This window comes from Camelus ferus, chromosome 14, assembly GCF_009834535.1.
Source record: "Camelus ferus isolate YT-003-E chromosome 14, BCGSAC_Cfer_1.0, whole genome shotgun sequence".
Lineage (NCBI taxonomy): Eukaryota > Metazoa > Chordata > Mammalia > Artiodactyla > Camelidae > Camelus > Camelus ferus.
The window spans coordinates 14562938-14577073 of record NC_045709.1 but is presented as its reverse complement, the minus strand read 5'-3'; the positions used below and the strand labels follow the sequence as shown (position 1 = coordinate 14577073).

The 14136-nt window shown below is 44.7% G+C and overlaps 2 protein-coding genes across 7 annotated transcripts in view; one reads left to right on the top strand and one right to left on the bottom strand.

The window, feature by feature from the left end:
* The window catches only part of DCLK1 (doublecortin like kinase 1), a 298064-nt gene extending 289506 nt beyond the window's left edge, over nt 1-8558 (bottom strand). For 4 of the 6 annotated variants that reach the window (XM_032496298.1, XM_032496295.1, XM_032496297.1 and 1 more), the window contains exons 1-2: nt 8249-8557; nt 3176-3570 (exon numbers count right to left, since the gene is read on the bottom strand). In XM_032496298.1, the coding sequence (XP_032352189.1) occupies nt 3176-3551 (376 nt within the window). In that variant the 5' untranslated portion in view covers nt 3552-3570; nt 8249-8557. Of the gene's footprint in view, nt 1-3175; nt 3571-7898; nt 7919-8248 lie in introns of those variants that run through there. The other 2 variants (XM_032496299.1, XM_032496296.1) reach the window with 2 other exon arrangements.
* LOC116668689 (transcription initiation factor TFIID subunit 4-like) lies at nt 7481-13682 on the top strand. Its single transcript, XM_032496804.1, has 4 exons — nt 7481-7595; nt 7908-8838; nt 10459-10663; nt 11910-13682. Exons 1-3 carry the CDS (start codon nt 7481-7483, stop codon nt 10466-10468), a joined length of 1056 nt encoding a protein of 351 aa, XP_032352695.1. The 3' UTR covers nt 10469-10663; nt 11910-13682.
* The last annotated feature ends 454 nt before the right edge of the window (nt 13683-14136 follow it).

Genomic DNA, 14136 nt, shown 5'->3' with positions numbered 1-14136 from the left:
GCAAACAAGAGTATCATCCATTATCCATTTTCAAGCGTATATGTGTGCATGTGTGTTTACAGACACACATGCACAGACACACATACAATCATGCGTACGTCCACACATCCACACACTCTCTCATACATTTTTTACTTCAGGCTAAGAGCCAGCTCTAGCAACATTTTTAAGCCAAATCTAATAGTCTGTGCATTGTAATAATACAACAGAGCAAAGGACCATGAGGCCATTATAAATAAACTCACAAATGTCATTGTCAGAATTTCTAGTCTGAGATAAGTGAGAAAGAACAAACCTACAAAAAACAATTTCAAGTTAAATATACTTGTCACTGCACACACTAAAAGGATTTAATTTAAAACTCAAACATCATCATATTGGAAGGGGAAATGAGAAGCTAATAACATGCACTGACGTTTACATAAAATTAGTATGTAAAGTGGGAGCCATGAACCTAATGATGAATATGAAGCAACGGTTTGCATTTTATCAGACTAAGCAAAAACATAATTGACAGAGAGGCAAATCTAAATGAATTCCCAGCTATTTCAACACTAAGTGCAGCTGCATGCTAATCGTCAGTGTTAGAAGTGAAAAAAAAATCTGTTGAAACTGAAAAAAAAAATTTAAATGCAGGCAATAAGGGAACATACCTACTTTACTGAAGTTACCCTTCATTGAATCAGAAAAAAGGTATTTTTTCCCAAAAAGGAATTTTTTGACATCAGAATATTCAATCTGCAATTACTTCATACTGACTGAGGAGAAAAGTGTTTGCAGGCAAACGAAAATATTAAAGTCTTTCTAGGAGCAGTATCTGTCACTCTCGGAGTTAAGTCAAGGTCAGAGACATTTGTCTTCAAGAAGAAGCTAATACAGTAAGATTTCATTTAAAAGCCACTAAGTACACACACACACACACAAAACTGAATCACTTTGCTGCACACCTGAAACCAAGATAGCATTGTAAATCAACTAACTATACTTTAATTTTAAAAAGCCACTAAGAACACCCTACTCAGTATCTTATTTGAGGCAGTTACTGGCTCAAGCTCTGGCACCAGCCTTCCTGGGTTTAAATTCTAACTACCGTTTCTTGCTGTGTGACTCTGGGCAGATCACTTAACCACACTGTGCCTCACTTTTCTCATCCTACTGTGTAGATGATAACAGTACCTACCTCCTAGGATCACTGTGAGAATGAAATGTGTTCGTATATGCAAGATGCACACTCAGTAACTGTGAGCCATCAGTATTATCCTCAGTCAGGACAGCAGTCTCTCTCAGCAGGTGTTCTTTTGTGTTAAAAAACTGACAAAGATGGTGACAAGCATGCCATGATTTTGCTGTTCTCTGAATATAAAGTACTGTCATCTCCCACCTCTCACTCCCTCTCCTTGGTGGACGGGAATCATGGGAATATCTCTGCCACTTCTGAGTAAAGATCGATTTTGGGTAAGAAACTGACTAAAGATGTTTTCTCTCCCGTAGATGTTGCACAAGTGATTCTAGAAGAGAGGGCGCCAAGCCCTGGCTGTCTTAGAATTGCTCTGAGATCCTGGCATATTTTCCCTACAACACCATCAGCCCTCAAAGGGATGGTTGAGGGACTGTCAGTCATGTACCTGACGCTGCACTTAATCTTTATTCAGATTCCTTGGTATATCGCACCGAATTACTTATTATCTATTTTTCCAAGGTTGTGAAAAGGACAGGGCACAAAAATCAAAGCTAATAGAGAAACAGTTTATGTTCATTCTTCCCCTTTAATTTACTGGAAGTTCCAGCATCTGAATAGAAGGAAAAAGGCCAAATCTACAGGCATCTTGGCAGGGTGACGAGCCATCGAAAAGAGATGTGAATTCCCACAAAATAAACACACCAAATGCAGGCTCCTCCCCACCCTCTCAAGTGCAGTCATAACTGTGACAGGACTGGCATCCCTGCCAAGGGATCAAGGGAAGGGAAATGGGAGAAAGACACAGAAGCTCTCAGCCTTGAATCCCATACAAACGCTGGTGCAAAGGAGGACGAGAGGCTTGCCTGTGTGCAGTCAGGGCATGCAGCCCTCAGCACCCAGACAGACAGCAGGAGAGTGAAGATGGACTCAGGGTGACTTCAAGCTCTCCCCACACTGCAAACTTCCTTTCCTGGGCCCCTTTGTACCATCTCTTCCTTCATCGGGACCTGGGGGCCTTGATCTTAGAAAAATCTACTCTCCAAAGAGGACTGGCTATCCTCGTTTCTATCTCAGCATGAATTTAATCCCAAAGCCATTTCACTTCTGATGATCTCTAAGGTGATTTGGAGACTTTACACCCCACCCAAACGGGGTTGGTCCTAAGACAAGTGTATTCCAGAAGATTCTGCTCGCACAAGACACCAGGCCTCACCCGTGGACCCAAACAGTCCTATTTCCACATGAAATGTCTGAAATAGATAATGCCTGTTAACCTAAGTTAAACTTAACAAAAATAAACTGAACAGATTAATTCCTTTATATTCTCAAATTCCACAGAAAGATAGCAAAACTTCCAACTTAAAATTAGTTAAATTTTAAAATAAGTTTAAGATTTACATTTATCATATTGGAAAGAAAGGCCAGCAAACTTAATTTTTGGTCCAGCATCACCACTATCTTACCATATAACCATAGACCTATGTCATTTGAATTTTCAGGGCCTCATTCTCCAGTGATAAAATTAATAGGTTTGATCCCTATCGAAGGATCCTTTCAACTCTAAAATTTCATGTTCCATTAGTTATTCTCAGCTCAAGTACTTTCAGACATGTGATAGCAAAAGTTCAATCTGCAGCTAGAAATGAATATGAACTATGCGATTAAAGATACAAAAATGGACTTTTAAAATTAATGCAGCCTGGGTGTGAGAACAAATAGACAGAATATTGTAGAATTAAGATCCTTTTTCCTTTAGCCCATTATCATAAGCTACCTGATCTAATACCATTAGTTTTTTTTTTTTTTTCTTTTTACACTACAGTACAGCAGAGTGAACTCTCAAACGTGAAACAGTAAGGATCTCAGCCACAAGGCTGAAGGCTACCTCTTAGAGATGAGCGGGTGGGGGTGGGGAGATGGCTAGCATAATATGGATGTGTGGGAACTGAGACCACGCCCTCTAGGGTCACGCGGGAGTTAACTGGCAGCGCTCACCTTCCAGCAGCTGGTCCAGGCTGGAAATCTTCTTGAGCCCATCTATGGTGTAGATTGTTCTCACCCCCTGGGGCAAATTCACGTTATCCGACAGAGTTCGGGTCAAATCTGCCAGCAGGGCCTCGAAAGAGCGGAAGCGGTCTGGGGAGATGGCGTACACAATCCCTTTGAAGTATCGATCTCCGTTTCGATAGAAACGAACTTTCTTGGCCTTCTTCTCGGAGCTGAGGGTCTGCAGCGTGCGGGTTCGGTAGAAGCTGCAGTGGGCGCTGTGCGTGGGGCTGGGCAGCCCGTTCACCCGCGAACCTCTGCTGTATCTCTGCGCCTTATCCCGCTCATCGAAGTGCTCCAGCTCCATGTCTCTGCCGAAGGACATGACGGGGTGCAAGCTGAATCTAGGAGGCACACAAACAAAAGCAGAGACGCGGACACTGATGTTATTTTAACATCGCGGCTTGTGAGCAGCTGGCTGAGATACTGCTGTAACTGATGATATGTTTAATATGCGTTATCAAGGCGGGAGAGAAGAACGAAGAAATAGAGGAGGCCGACCCAGAGGAAACAGCTTATTAACCAACCCCACTTATGTGAGAATACAGCTGTAGGCACTGACCACCTACAATGGGAGGCTTTGAACAGCTCTTATTTCCAACAGTCACAAAAAAAAAAAACCTTCAAAATATTATTGTATTATTAACCCTATTTACAGATGAAGAAACTGAGGCACAGAAAAATCTCTCCAAGTAATACAGTTGAGAAATGCCTGAACCAAGAACTCTGACCCAGCTTTGCCAGACTCTGAGGCTCCCTGCAGGGCCCTGTGCTAATCCTGGTGGTGAGTAGGAAATGGGCTTCCTTATCACTATGGGGCTAAAGATACAGCAGTTGTGGTGGGCCAGGAAACCAGAGGGCAGGGAGCATTTAAGAGTCAGACTGTAAACATTTCACCCAGTGTTTGTGCTCCTCGTGGCCGGACGGAGAGCAAATAGAATCAATCTGTAGATTCGACCAACTTAAAAGAGATTTTCCAACATATTCAATTAAAAAAAATTTTTTAAAGGTGGATTCACCATAACTGACAATGCTTATTTACATTTAATGCTTCGGATGAGGTGGATTTTAACAAGGAGGGGGGGGGGTGGTAGGAAGAGAAGGAGAAGGAAAAGAAGTAGAGCAGCAACAAGAAGAAACAGAAGGGATGGAAGTTACTTCCTCTTTGGAGCACTTGGCCTTCCTTCCTCTAAGGCTCTCTGTCTTTGTGGTTGAGGACATCAGGCTTAAAGATGTTGATCCTGACTTGACCCCTTATAAGACTTGTAACCTTGAGAAATGTACTTGATCAATCTCTTTAAGCCTCGATTTCCTTCATCACACATGGGAAAGATACCTACTTCATAGTCAATGTTAGCTATTAAATACGTTAACATGCATGAAGCACTTAGGGTAGGGTCTAGCCTGTGATAAGCATTAATGTTTTTTATTAATAAAATCTGCTATTGCATTCCTAACTCTGTCACAAAAAGAACTGGTAGGAACAGGATCTCCCCCTTCTGGTAAGGTAGGCTCCTGGTGAGCCCTCCTGATTTCCACCTTGCGACCTTCTGAAAGGGACCCCTGCATCCCCACCGTCCCCATCTGACTTTCTGTGGAGCCCAGCCATCAGCAGGCTGCCTCTGGGATCAACTCATCCTTGCTCAGGGGTTGATAAAGGCTTGTGCTGTTGGCCCTTGCAGGGGATCTGTGTTTGAATAGGACAATCTATAAAGTGGGAAAGCCTCAGCATTTGAATGGAAGATGTTTTAATGACAAAATTCAGGCATGTTGAAATAGAATATGAGGGAAATGGAAAAGTGGGGACAAGAACCTTATGAGTGCTCCCCAAATCCCACCCCAAGGATGATGTCGCCTTTCTGAGGGTCAGTCCAAACCAACTGAAGTTACCACCAAGCCTCCTTGACCTTTCCTTCCCCTCAGTAAACTGACCTCTAATCCACTCAGAGTGGCTAAAAATTCATGCTCCAAAGCTTCATGCATGGCTAGAGCCTGTGCATGCCTGAAATGAATGAAGTGGGAAAGGCTCACGTTTATTGAATGTCTGTAATGTGCCTGACACTATTATGCAGTGATCAATTGTTGTGTAACATGCTAACAATTCTCTTCTAAACCCCATGACAAGCCAAAGAGGCACGTAACATTATTGTGACTGAGGGTGAGTAAGGATATGCCAGGGTCCCGAAGTCGTAACTGAGGGCCATGGGACTTGGACCCATTTTTACTCCAACTGACTCTCAGGATGGCCCTCCCTCCTTTCAGACCCGAGCACCGAGCACCGTGTCCTAGAGGCCTAGCCCGCGCCCCATTTCCCCCGCCCCCAAGACTGGCCCCTCCTTGCTCGAAAAGTAGGGTTTTTAAAGCCTCACTCCTAACTAGCTCTGTGACCTTCACCTCTGGTGAAGACCTTGCTGTAGGGAGACCAGGCAGTGGTCACCAGGCCTCCAGTGTCGTCACCTGTTGACCCTGATGGGGGAGGGGGCAGAGGAGTGAGAGGTAAATCTGGAGGCATTATTAGTTCAATGTATTTTTTTCCTCCAAACATGAAAACTACCTCCTGCCACTTAACAACTAATAATAGTCTCAATTTGCACTTTCCAGAAAAAAAGTATACCGTATATAGGTAGGTATGAAATGGTTTCATTGATTTTGAAGTTAGGTAAATTCAAAACAATTATCAGTTGATATCCAATCCTTCAGACAGCTATGAATCAAGTAACAGAACCAATATGTTGCCCATGACATCTGACTGCTCCTATGCTTTTTATTTATTTGTTTTTAAAAGGAGCTCTTTTGTCTTCCAAAAGGGGTGTGTGTTTTGGGGGATGATACCGCCAGTACTTGAGTATCTGTGCCAACTCACTAAGCTCTTCAAACTCCATCAATTATAAAGGCCAGATTGGCTGTTGAAGGTTTTGCTTTATTTTAAAGGTAATACCCATTCTTCTAACCCTATGGGCTTCCTCCCAAATCTATACAAACCGAAAGAAAACAAGCCAGACCTTAGCAAAGGAGGGAACAATTGTGCCACCGGAGTGCAAATCTAGTTCCAAAGGGCTCATGCTGATTCATAATTTGCAAAGACCAAATAATTCAGCAATTGTTGGAATTCCCTTGAGGGGACAGGCTTCTAGAACCAACAATTCCACACCAAGTGAGAAAACAAAAAAGATCAATTTAAAATAGAGACAAGTGGATTTTGTTTTATTTTCTTTGAAAATTCCCCAAACTAGATCATATGTTCAACCCGGGCAGGGACCACATCTTTTACCTTCCTTCACTGAGCCTGCCCAAAAGTCGGTAATGATGTTGGTGACAAAGAAAAACCACATTCAAAGTGAAATTATTCTAAGGCCACAGCTGCCATGAAATGACTGTCAAAAACCACACTACACACCCTCATGTTCCAGGTATCATGTGCGGCATCAAAATAGGTGTTTTTCCCTTTGCTTGCCTGGCTCAGCGATTCCATTGGCTTAGTCATGTATCTGAACCGAGAGCCCTTGAAGATGCACTGGGCTTCCACAGGTCCCCACTTTCTGCTAGGAAGCCGGCTGAGGCGCACAGCCACGTGTTCACAGACCATAGGTGACTAAGGGCCTCGGCACACATGCGTCCTGGTACCAAGAAAGGAGCCTTAGCCACAGAGCGCACAGACACTTGGGTGGGGAAGACTGGGCCTGGCTCTATCGGAGATTTTCCTATAAACACTGCCAGACCAAGAAATCAGCGTCTTCGATTGTTCTCTGTGGGAATTCTCACCATTTTGAGGAACCTCTGTGTTCATCCTTCTCTGGATGAGCAGAGGAGTTCCTGTTTTAGAGATTCCACAGACACACACCCCCCCCCCAAGAAATAATTGGGCATAAACGCTACCACATCTAAATAGATGCTGGATCTGGAGGCCCCAAGGCCCGTTTTGCCAGTGGGATTAGGATGTAGGTGGATGGACAGGCATGGAGTATGAGGCTCACACGTTCAGAGTGCACGCACCACCCTGGACACAGATAGCACAGGATGCGTGCATATCTTTTACAATGTCCCTGTATATAACCTCCCTCAAAATCCTTTCTGACCCGCATTTCTGTGATAGTTCATACTTAAAACGCTGTCCTACTTTCCCATCGAAAAGAGATATATTTAGAAACATTCATAAAACGTATTCACGGAACACCCTGCAGTGTGGCCACTGAACGCGTGTGCACCATAATCTGGACACACATTCACAAGTGCGGAGAGAGGAAGCCGGTCTGAATGAAACCTTTCATCTACTCCATCTCCTTACAAGCATCTCCTGGCCAAATCCAGCAGCGATTCCGAGCAAACCTGGTTTTCAAAAGCAGCCTCTTTTGTGGGGCATTGCGGGGTTGTGCGTGCGCTCCCACGAGGAGGAAAATGCCATTTCTTCTCCGCAGGCTTTTAGCACTGCAGGTACTAATCTGTACATGAGGCAGCCTCGCTGTCCCCGAAGGAACTTGAGACCCTGCAAAGGTACTTGCAACACCCACATTGCGGCCACCCACCACGCACCGATCGCCTCATCCTCAAGCACACACCACCCTCCCGCACACGGGAAAGCACACACACACACAATAAGAGGCCTGGCCCGGCCACTCCTTCTGGGCGCAGACTTGGTCCTCGCTCCACGGCCAGTTCTGACAATGACAAACACCTCGCCCAGCTCCTCTGCCCTGGCTCTCCAGCTCCACCAACAACGCGGCGAAAAGCCTGGGGACCCCGCTCGCCCGTTTTCAGCCCGGTGGCACCAGACAAAAGAGGCAGGTGCCAGCAGCCCCGGGGCCGCCCGCACACACCGCCCCCGGCCGGGGCCGGGCCGGCCAGGGCAGGGCAGCGCCTTTCGAGGAACGGCGGCCGGGGCGGGGCGGCGGCGGGCCGAGGGGGCGCCCGCCCGGCCCTCGGCGCTCCGCGGCTGCGGGAGGAGCGGGCGCTGCGGAGCCCCGGGCGGAGCCCGCGGCCGGCCCTCCCCTCGGCTCCCTTCCCCAGCGAAGGCAAACCACGCACCGGTCCGCGGAGAGACGCCGCCGGGGGTCTTTGTGGCCGCGCTCGGGGCGCCTCCTGGTGCTGTCCTCGCCGGGCTGGGCGCGGCCGGGCTGCGGGGCGGCGGAGGCGGCGGCGGCGGCGGGGCCGGAGCTGGGCGGCGGCAGCGGCTGGAGCGCGGGCGACTCGGCGGCAGCCGCTAGTGCAGGGATGTGCCTCGGCCGGTCCTCATTGAAATGCGGCGCTTCGCACAGCCTCACTCCAGCCTCTCTCCCGAGGAGGGCGGCGGCGGCGGCGGCGGGCGCGCTCCCTTTTCTTGTGGCTCACTCGCTCACACGCCCTCCCCGCTCCCGCCTTCCCCTGCTCCGCGTGCGCGCCCCGGCGCCCCCGCCCCTCCTGGCCGGGCGCACCCACCACGGCTGCGCCCCGGGCCCTCCTCCTCCTCGCGCCCTCCCCCGCCGCCACCTCAGTGCCTCCGGCTGCAGCGGACCCCCTCACCTCCCCAGTCTCCGGGAGTGGTTGTCTGGAGATTGCGGCTGGTCGGATGGCGGGCCTGGGGACCGGGGAAGAGAACGTGGACTGGGTCGGAACCAGGAAACGTGCACCGCAGAGAGGTGAGATGTGTGACCCAGTGGGGAGACCCCCTCTTTCAGGAAAGACAAGGAAACAGTTCCTCCCCCTGACTATACACACACTTAGGTGACCTCATGGCTTGACACCTTTCCCAAAATTATGGCAGCCAATGTGATGGCCCTGTCATCACTTCTTGCCCTGGACACATCCATGCAGCATCTCCTGGGAGGACTATCCTCAGACCCTCCCAAGCCTACCCACACTAGTGTCACCCTCAGGCCCCCTAATTGGGAAGGGCCAGATCTGCGCATAGATCCCACCCCTCATCTCCACTTGACCTCAAGACTTGAGTCCCCCTTGAAACAAGTGACCTCTGCTTATAACTGGATATGTCACAACAGGCCCTTGATAACTTAAAGGCCGGGTTTCGCTAGTGGACACCTTGTGCCTGCCACGGCTGGCGGTCAACGCTGGACAGCCCCATGAGCTCACATAAGCTTTCCCTTGTGGGGCAGGAATGTTCTCAGAGCCCAGGCGGCTCACAGCTTCCTTCAGGTTTTGCACAAAAGTCCAGGGAGGGGGATGAGGTCTCAGACTTCCATAAAACCTTCGCGTGATTCAGTGGGCAGTCTGCATTTCGGTCCAGCTAATCCCCTGTCAGTCATGTCCCTTGAGACACGTATTTGTCCCAAATACATGTACATACACAAATACACATGTATTTCTCTTCCTGAGCTTACACCTTTCAGTGGAAAAATCATTTTTTTTCTCTTGTCAGCTGAGCTGCTATGTATTTGACTACTTACCATTAATAAGAGCTATTCTGAAATACTTTTCAAAGTATTATGTAAATACTAAATAATTACCATTTGTTATAAAATGCAGCTCAAATGAGATGCATGTTACATATTCAACAAGTGCTGCGATACTGATTTGTGAACTACTGAGTAGCCCAGGGGTGGGAGTACAATGAACTCACCAAATCAACTAAATGCAAAGTACAGAGCCTATCCCTTCAAATTCTAATCAAAATAAGGGCCAAGGGGTAAGTGTAAAGAAAGTAAGGAGCCACGTGTATTTTGAGAAGGGAAATGAGAATTTCTGTTTATCTTTCCTGTGACAAATGCCAAGTGATTTCTGCCAAAGAAATAAATTTCATCTCCTAACCCCTATGGATATTCTATCAGGGTCATGTCTTAAACACTTTAAGTCACTCAACCATCTCTTACCTCTTTCCTCATTCTACCTGGGATATGCAGATAACGTCCAAAGAAACACCTTTGAGTCTGATTCTCGCAGTTGAAAGGTGCTGTCACTAGAAATAACTGAGCATCATAAACCCTTCCAGGATACCAAGGGGCAACTGACACTTATGTAGATGGGCACACTAAGTAGTCCCCACCAGCCACTACACTCTGGTCATGTTATTTAGTCAGGACAGCAGACTGGTACTAAATGGGACCCCATGATTTGACAGAAGTCACTACAGAAGTGCCTACATTACTTCCAGGGCAGTCTGACATGTCTAACTCCTATTCAATAATAATTCCTAGTTGAAAGGAAACTTGACCAGGAAACTCCTAATTAAAGTAATTTTCAAAAACTGATGTTACTTCCTATACCGATGAAAGTGACTGGAATTAATCCATCCTTTTCTCCAGGAAAATCTGAAGGTAACAGAGATCTCACTCTAATGCTCCAAAGCTAATGCTGTTAAAGCCGAGTGCCCCAACTGCTGCTCCAGCCAGCCACAGCTCTGCATCCTGCAAGATGACAACGGCTTGGACACTGTTCTGCCAGTGGCTCCTGTTAACAGAGTGCTTGCTTTTTCCTGTGCTTATTTCATCCTCACAAGAACCATTCCAGGTAGGCATCACTATCCTCATTCTTACAGATGAAGGAACTTAGGCAGAAGGAGATTACCTCATTTGCCTGTGGTCATGTAGCTCATATATCTCAAGCCCAGCTATTTTTCAAAAGTCCTGTGTTTTAAAATTCAAGTCAGTTTTCCAGTTGCTATGGCCATATGCTTATAAAGCAATACCAAATTCTACTGTGCAGTGTAATCTCTTTTGGAAAACGTAGTCTTTTAATCAATGAATTTATTATTTCATAACAAAGAGAATGAACAGCTCTTGCTGTTGTGAGCACTGCTTCCTGTAGGGATGGGTACCATCAGGTGTGTCTGCTCCGAGCTAAACTTTTTCATGTGGACATTTGCACTTCATGCTGTCACAAAGCTGATGGACAATCTTATCTAAATGGGCTTTTTTCTTTTCTGAAATTAAGTTAAGTTTTCAGATGAAACCAAGGAAGATAAAGAGAACTAAACAATAATCATTCTTAGTTGACCACGTACCTCTTTTCAGATACCTTTTATTGGCTTCTTCAGAGATAATATGTTCCGTCATGCAGATTCAAAGAGAATTACACAATAAAAAATCCATTTGAATTCCAATTGAAATTTTATTACAATTAAACAGTAATTTGGGGAAGAGTTAAAATTTTTGCCATATTGTCTTCTGATCCAAGAAGGTGAAATGATTTCCATTTGTACATGTATTGTTTCCTTTCAAAGTTATATATGTCTTCACATATTTTTTTTAAAAAGAGCTCTGGGTAGAGTCTGAGGCCAAGCTAAGTGAGCAAGCCTCAGTCTAATTGCTATTTTTTTTTTTAAATTGAAGTATCGTTGATTTGCAGTGTTGTGTTAGTTCCTGGCGTGCAGCATGGTGATTCGGTTACACAAATATATTCTTTTTCATAGTCTTTATTCTGTCTCTGTTGTGTATCATGTCAGAAAAAGATGCTTACAAAGTTAAAAAAGAGAGAGAATTAGAGCATAAGGGGTATCAGCAGTAAGAGATGCACTTCCAGTTTTTCCCCTCTAGGAGGGGCACTTGACTCTGCCCCATTCATCTCTCTTCAGTTCTCTGGAACCAAGGGCGTGCAGTGCTCTTGGGTTGGGGTACCAGGCATATTTAGTGCCCACCACAATCGTGGGAAACAGATTTGTAGAATATGATCAGCTTTCTAGTTTTCCTTTGTGCGTCTTCCCGTGGGGTAAAGGCTCTTTCTGGCATTTCCCACACCATTTCTTAATTGTCCCTAGTGACTGAACACTTACTTTTTCCTTCGGCCGGAGGGCAAGAAACTGTGAGGAGGGGCCGTGCAGCAGCCTGTCCAGTTTTCACCCCGGGCGTGAACCCTCTCCACAAGTGCTCTGTTGCTCCTGAGGGCGGCACATGTGACGTCGTGAAGAGAAATGAGATTCTCCTCTGAGCGTCAGGGTAGACCAGGGGATTCTAGACATAATGGATGAGATCTCTAAAACTAATTTTTTAACCTTCTTTAGATTGAAGTATAGTCAGTTTACAATGTTGGGTCAATTCCTGGTGTTCAGCTTAATGTTTCAGTCATCCATATACACACATATATTCCTTTTCATATACTTTTTCATTATAGGTTACTATAAGATATTGAATATAGTTCCCTGTGCTATACAGTAGAAACTTGTAAACCTAATTTTTTAACTGGCCGTTTCTCTCTGGCTTGGTGCTTCAAACATGATGTGGGTCCAAGCTACATAAAGTCCTGGAACAGCACAAAGGAGCAAGGTGCCCTCCCTAAGCCGACAGAGAGGCTGCTGGGTAGAGTGGGAAAATATTCTCTAAGAATTTGGATACATAAGCTGGGCCTCATGTAGGTTTGCAGCCTAAAGTCATACTCCCTGGGGACCTACAAAAAACCTTCAAGCTCTCAATTCAGCTTAAAATGGTCCCCAGGCACTTAGGTGAAGCAAACTAAATCCTCACTGAAGAAAATCATCTTTAACCTAGACCCCAAAAGATCACCACTGATAAACTTCCAAAGAATACAGATTTGTGGTTAAAAAATAAATCACAAAATGTATCAGTAAAGAAGGCATCATGAGTATGAACTAGAAAAAGCAGAAGAAAACAGAATTAGAAACAAAATGATTTCTGATAGTGGAGTTACCTAACATAGGCCATAAAAATATACATGCGTGTGTTGAAGAAAGGATACAGGTTGCAAGCAAAGAGCAAGGTATTTTTAAAAAGACCAAGAATTTGGGAAAAAGTATCAAAAATAACTTGTGAAAGTTATAAAATTATAACATAAAATAACTGAAATTAAAATCTGAACAACGGCTTGATCAGATTTGTACAGCTACAGAAAGATTTAGCAAACAGGAAATTGGATCCAAAGAATTAATCCATAATGCAACACAGAGAAATGAAGAGATGAAAGATAGTAACAGTTGAGTCGTAAATAATAATTTAGTAAAAAGTTAAACAAATATATCTAAATAAAGTCCCAGAAAGAGAGGAGAAAGAGAATAGGAAAGGGAATATTTGAAGAAGACAGAGCTTAGCATTTTAAAAAACTAATTAAGAGACAGACGCCCAGATTTCTGAAGCCAACAAGTGTCAAAAACTATGAAAGTAAAATCCACACAAAAACTACTACCAAAAACAGCAGAGCACCAAAAATGAAGAATAAGACTTTCAAAGAAGACCAACTACAGTTGATCCTCATTGTTCCTGAATTCTGTATTTGCAGCTTCGCCTACTTGCTAAAATTTATTTGTAGCCCCAAATCAATATCTGCAGTACTTTGATGGTCATTCGTAGTCGTGCAGAGTAGAAAATATTTGAGTTTCTGCACACATGTTCCCAGCTGATGTCAAGTAGAGCCTCTGTCTCATTTCAGCTCTCACAGTATAAACATGTGTCCTTCTCACAGTCTGTTTAGCACCACGCTTCCCCCATTTTTGTGCTCTTTGTTGGTGATTTTGCTGTTGAAAATGCCCCCTAAGCATTGTGCTTAACTACTGTCTAGTGTTCCTGAGTGCTAGAAGGCTGGGACATGCCTTCCAAGAAAGTCCATGTGTTAGGTTAACTTCATTCAGCGCTGTTGGCTTGAGTTCAGTGTTAATGCTTGAACAATATGTATTAAATAAGTATCTTTTAACAGAAACACATATAAGTGTTATATATTGATCCTTGATGAAAACATTTAAATTAAAAATTTCTAGTGATGAAGAGGTCTTACATAGTGATAGAAGATTTAACTGATCAAGAACATATATTGGCTATGAGTTGGTATGAACAGAATAACATGATCTCATTAATATAAGGCAAGAACTGACAGAATTATAACAAGAAAATGGAAAAAAACTCAACAAATTTCCAAGTATTGATATCATACAGTCAATATTCTCTCCTACAGTAAAGAAGGAGTAATTAAAGGAAAATTAATTTAAAAACTCTTACATTACAGAAAATTTAATATACTGTTAAGAATACATTGTTTCA

What these genes read in the sequence shown, in the direction of transcription:
- LOC116668689 (XM_032496804.1), top strand. Translation starts at nt 7,481, where the DNA reads ATGAAACCTTTCATCTACTCCATCTCCTTACAAGCATCTCCTGGCCAA. An exon ending in TTGTGGGGCATTGCGGGGTT is followed by an intron (nt 7,596 to 7,907) that starts GTGCGTGCGCTC and finishes CACCTCGCCCAG; the next exon opens with CTCCTCTGCCCTGGCTCTCC.